Source organism: Babylonia areolata, chromosome 7, assembly GCF_041734735.1.
Source record: "Babylonia areolata isolate BAREFJ2019XMU chromosome 7, ASM4173473v1, whole genome shotgun sequence".
Lineage (NCBI taxonomy): Eukaryota > Metazoa > Mollusca > Gastropoda > Neogastropoda > Buccinidae > Babylonia > Babylonia areolata.
Genome location: NC_134882.1, coordinates 47,694,818 through 47,700,519, shown reverse-complemented (window position 1 = coordinate 47,700,519; position 5,702 = coordinate 47,694,818). Strand labels below are relative to the sequence as shown.

Genomic DNA, 5,702 nt, shown 5'->3' with positions numbered 1-5,702 from the left:
TTCAGTCCATTCCAGTTCAGTCCATTCCAGTTCAGTTCATCCCAGTTCAGTTCAGTCAGATCAGTCCATTCCAGTTCAGTTCATCCCAGTTCAGTTCAATCTATTCCAGTTCAGTCCATTCCAGTTCAGCCCAGTTCACTTCAGTCCATTCCAGTTCAGTTCATTCCAGTTCATCCCAGTCACTTCAGTCCATTCCATTCCAGTTCAGTTCAGTCCAGTCCAGTCGCTCTACAAGGTGTCACTGCATTCGGGCAAATCCATACACGCTACACTACATCTGCTGAGAAAATGCCTGACCATGCAGCAGCGTTACCCAGCAACGCCCTTTGTCACCTGGAGAAAAAAAAATCGTACAGAAATAAATGGATGAATAAATAAACAATCGGATAAATAAGTAAATAAATAAGATAGACAAGATATACAATAACTAACTAACTAAAATAGAATTTAGCACCATTTCATCATTACATGCATGCCTACACTGTGGAAGCAACGGAATATTGGAATGTGCGGGTGTGCATATATATATATATATATATGGGGGGGGGATTTGGTCGTATGTGCGTGTGCTTGTACACGTAAGTGTGCCTGTGTGTGCGTGTGCCGTGGAAGCTGCGATACGTAGCCTAGAAATGAGTATGTGGAGGAAGGGGGTAGAGGGGGTGCAGGGTAATGTGTGTGTGTGTGTGTGTGTGTGTGTGTGTGTGTCAGGGCTCATGTACGTTTATGTGTACTTGACTGTGCTTTCATATCTGTGGAACTCCATGCTTGGTGCATATATGTTATGCATATGTGTGTGTATGTGTGAATGAGTGTCTGCATGTTTTACATTTATTTGCTTATTTATCATCATTGTTGTCTTATTTATTTATTTATTTGTTATTATTATTATTATTATTATTATATTAATTTATTTATTTAATTATTTATTTATTTATCTTCTTTTTTTTCTTCCTTTTTTTGTACGCTTATAGCTGACTTCATCAAGTTTTTGCGCCTTATACATATTATTATTAGCAGTAGTAGTTCCTTTTTATGTATTTATCTATTATTTATTTACTCTTTTTTTCTCTCTCTCTCTTTTTTTTTTTTTTCTCAAGGCCGGACTAAACGCGTTGGGTTACGCTGCCGTGGTCAGGCATCTGCTTGGCAGATGGGGTGTAGCGTATATGGATTTGTCCGAACGCAGTGACGCCTCCTAGAGCTACAGAAACTGAAACTGAAACTCATCATTACGAAAAACAACAACTGTGCAACCTCCCAAATGGTCCTCAACTTTTTTTCTTTTTTTTTAAGCCCTGTGTGTTGATCACTGTGACGTGCTCTCTATCTCAAGAGAACTCTCAGGGGAGAGCAGTAGGTCAGGGAGTGACTGCAAGTATACATGACGTAGGGGTGGGCGTGGGCGTGGGGGGGGGGGGTTCTTTACAAAACAAGACACATACGTAGGCTGAGTTACTGCAAGGGTGGATGAATTTGTTTATTTTCTCTTCTTTTTTTTATATATATATATTTAAATTCTAATCATTGCAATGTTTGTCATCTTAGTCACATTTTCAATTTTCACACACCTGCTTGTTGCGACACACGTTTGTGAAGGGAGCGATGCGCAGCCGTGTGGAGAGCCGTTTATCGCGAAATTTGTGGGGTACAACAGGGTGGGTGGGTTCTGGGTGTGTGGGGTGTGTGTGTGTGGGGGGGGGGGGGGGTATTGAATCAACAGTGTGATGGGTTGGTGAGAGAGAGAGAGAGAGAGAGAGAGAAATGGGGAGGGGGCTGAAGGGGGCGGAGGGGGGGGGGGCTCAGAGCAGAGAAAGAGAGGGGATGTATGTGAGAGAGAGGCGGGGGGTGGGGGGGGGGCGTGAGGGAGGGATCAGATAAATGGACAGAGAGACAGACAGAGGGAGCAGAGAGAGAAAGAGAAAGAGTGTAATGGAGGGAGGGAGACATGGAGACAGATACACGCACATACACAAACACGCATGCACGCACATAAAAACACACACAAACTCACACATACTCAAAGAAACTCTCTCTTTCTCTTTCTCTCTCTCTTTCACACACACACACACACACACACACACGGAGTAATCCACACACACACACACACACACGGAGTAATCCACACACACACACACACACACACACACACACACACACACACACACACACACGGAGTAATCCACACACACACACACACACACACACACACACTCTCTCTCTCTCTCTCTCTCTCTCTCTCTCACACACACACACACACACACACACACACACACACACACACACACACACACAGACTCATAAAAGAGTCAGAGAATCGAACACCTCGGATATCAAAAATACAGACAGACACTGAAACAGACCGACCCACAGACAGACAGACAGACAGACAGGCAAACAGCGAAAGACTCGGATCCTCAAGAGAGACAGCCAAATGAGGACAGCGGCACGTGGTGATTCAACAGGTGGGGTCGAAGCGGAAGCAACAGGGTGGAAGAAGAGGGCACTAGTGGCGTAGTGGAGAAGGGAGGGTAGGAGTGCAGGGTGTAGGAGAGAGCGGCGTAGTGGAGAAGGGAGGGTAGGAGAACAGGGTGTAGGAGAGAGCGGCGTAGTGGAGAAGGGAGGGTAGGAGAACAGGGTGTAGGAGAGAGCGGCGTAGTGGAGAAGGGAGGGTAGGAGAACAGGGTGTTAGCGGATAGGACTTGAGTTAAGGGGGCGGAAAAAGGGGGAGGGGCTGTAATCTTATATTGTTGTGTGTGTGTGTGTGTGTGTGTGTGTGTGTGCGTGCGTGCGTGCGTGCGTGCGTGTGTGTGTGTGCGCGACACACGAGATGTGTGTGTGTGTGTGTGTGTGTTTGTGTGTGTGTGAGAGACAGACAAACAGACCGACCGGCAGAGACAGAGACAGACAGACGGACAGACAGAAAGAGACAGAGAGAAAGTCAGAAAGAGGAAAGAGAGAGCGAAAAAACAGAAAGGAGAGGGGAGAAAGAAAGAGAGAGAGTAGAAAGAGAGAGGAAGAGGAGAGTGAAAGAGTAAGACAGAGAGACAGACAGACAGAGAGATCGAGACAAGCAGACAGACAGACAGAGAGCGGGAGAGAGAGGTGGCCCAAACCAGTGACAGCGTCTCACAACACACAGCCACCCCTTAACGAGCAGCCCATACCATGCATTCAGTACGTGAACAGTCGTCACACTCCAGCCTTTTTCCACCACCACCACCACAACCACCACCACCACCCCCACCCCCGTCCCTCCTCCCTTTTGTTCTACAACGCTCGCGTGTGCGTCTGTGAGAGTGCTTGTGGGTGGATGGGCGGGAGAGTGGGAGTGTGTCAGTGTGTGTGAGAGGGGGGAGAGAGAGAGAGAGAGAGAGTGAGGGAGTGAGAACAGAAAAGGTGTGGGTCATTCGTCCGGCTCGGAGTCCAACGCCCGCCCCCTCGTGCCGACTGTAATCTCTCATTCACAGTGAGGACCGACCAGGGCAGCGGTACAGTGGGCTGGGTGGTCCAGGTTTTCGTCCCCACACATTCATTTCCATCAGTACAGTGTGTGAGCTTCAACAACAACAACAACAACAACAACAAAGAAAAAGAAGAAGAAAAGAATCTGATTAATAGTCATCGCTGGGAATGAAAAGTGCGCAGTGTTGGAACAGTTTGGATTTCGCTGTGTTCAGTGGTAGATTGGCAGTAAGGGACTCGAGAGGTTTCCCGTAATCATACTGAGGCAGACAAGGAACGCACGGAATAAAGAAGGAGAAGAAAAAAAAAGAAAGAAAGAAGAAAACAAAGAAGACCGTGACACGAATGTGAAAACAGGCAGATGGAAAACACTGTACTGGTAACTAGAAACAAACAAAATTGAGCTTGAGAAAGAGAGAGACAGAGCGGCAGACAGAGAGAGACAGAGAGAGACAGAGAGGTCCGAAGAAAAAAGAAATTCGCTGAAGAAACACAACAAAGCAAAGAGAGAGTGAGGTAGAGTGTACAGATTGAAAGAAGAGAAAAAAAAGGAAAGAAAAGGAAAAGGAAAGAAGCTGGGAGGGAGAAAAGAACTCTTCACACTGAACCCCCCCCCCCCCCCCCCCCCCACCGACTGTGCATAGAATATCAACAACTACAAACTATAGGAATAAGAAAATATTAAAATAAAAGCTTGCAAACAGCAAGAGTAACAAAAGCGTCAGATTTACGAAACTTTCGACGCACCCCATACAGGTGTGGCAATATATGTGCATAAATTAAAGCAGCGGCAACTTTCGATTGAAAATCTAACTACACCCCACAACCGCTGGACAGTTGCACACAGGAGAAGAGTAAAAGCGAACGAGGATGGATCCAATGCACACCCATCAGCAGTGTGTGTGCGAGAGAGGGGCACAACGGAAAAGATACCCTCTGGACGAGGACTGGGGCGACATCAAAGGTGAGATGATGATACACATCATTAACTGATGTCGCTGTGCCCTGTCAGTCTGTCTGTCTGTCTGTCTGTCTGTCTCTTCTGTCAGGTTGCTGGATTGTATGGAGATCTTTTTTTGTTGATTTGTTTTTTTTCTACTTTTCTTTTCCTGATGCCCTCTCTGGTAACATCCATGTTAATTTCTTCCCTTATACTCGTTTTGTTTCGAAGAGGGAAAATAGTTGTAAATTGGTTAATGACATTTGTTATATAATCATACTCTGCATTTCTCCCTCTCCACTCTCTTATTGGTCTTATTTACGGCGTTCGAGAGGGGACGAAATGCTGAATATATATCACAATTTTATTAACCAGTTTACAATTTCATTTCCGTCTTCAAAACGAAACTGAAAGGAAAGAGTACAGAGAAAGAAATGTAGATATTGCCTCTCTCTCTCTCTCTCTCTCTCTCTCTCTCTCTCTCTCCCTCCCTCTCTCTCTCTCTCTCTCTCTGTCTCGTTCGTTCGTTCTTTAGTTTAACGTCTTTTCACTGTAAGTGATATTAGACTAGGGAAGGAAAAAAATCGAGTGGGAGGAGGGGGAGGGGGGGGGGAATTACTGTGTACGCATACGAGTAAGTGAAAGAGTGTGTGTGTGTGTGTGTGTGTGTGTGTGTGTGTGTGTGTGTGTGTGTGTGAAAATTAGTGATTTAAGTTTTGTTTAAAAAATAAACAAAAAATAAACATAACAATATAACATATTTCTGATGAAAAACTAACAACTATAACAGCGAACCAACTGGATTATTTAACAAGGAGTTGAAAAAGTCATACATTAGCAATGGACTGCTGAAGATCGTCAACACTGAAGATGATTTCAGTTCAGGGATTTGAGACACTTGTCTGTCTGTCTGCCTGCCCGCCTGCTTGCCTGTCTGTCTGTCTGTCTCTCATGAACGCTTACCAACTGTTATTCTCTCAGCGTCTCTCCACCTTCTCATTTGATGCAGATGATTAATGATCAATTAATACAGTGATTCAATACGTCAGTATCTGTTTTGTTTGTTTGTTTGTTTTTCTCGCGTTTAATTTCCGAGTCTTTTAATTCATGTCTGTGTTTCCTATCGTTGGGTTACGCTGCTGGTCAGGCATCTGCTTGGCAGATGTGGTGTAGCGTATATGGATTTGTCCGAACGCAGTGACGCCTCCTTGAGCTACTGAAACTGAAACTGATACTGAAACTGTGTTTCCTATTCGCCGCGTTCTTAAGAACTGAATTCCTGCCACGGTAGCTGCCA

The 5,702-nt window shown here is 45.2% G+C and overlaps 1 protein-coding gene across 1 annotated transcript in view; it reads left to right on the top strand.

Moving 5' to 3' along the window:
* Positions 1-3,387: 3,387 nt before the first annotated feature.
* Positions 3,388-5,702, top strand: part of LOC143284085 (uncharacterized) — a 78,377-nt gene continuing 76,062 nt past the window's right edge. The window contains exon 1 of the mRNA XM_076590720.1: positions 3,388-4,429. Within this exon, the coding sequence (XP_076446835.1) occupies positions 4,336-4,429 (94 nt within the window). The 5' untranslated portion in view covers positions 3,388-4,335. The remainder of the gene's footprint in view (positions 4,430-5,702) is intronic.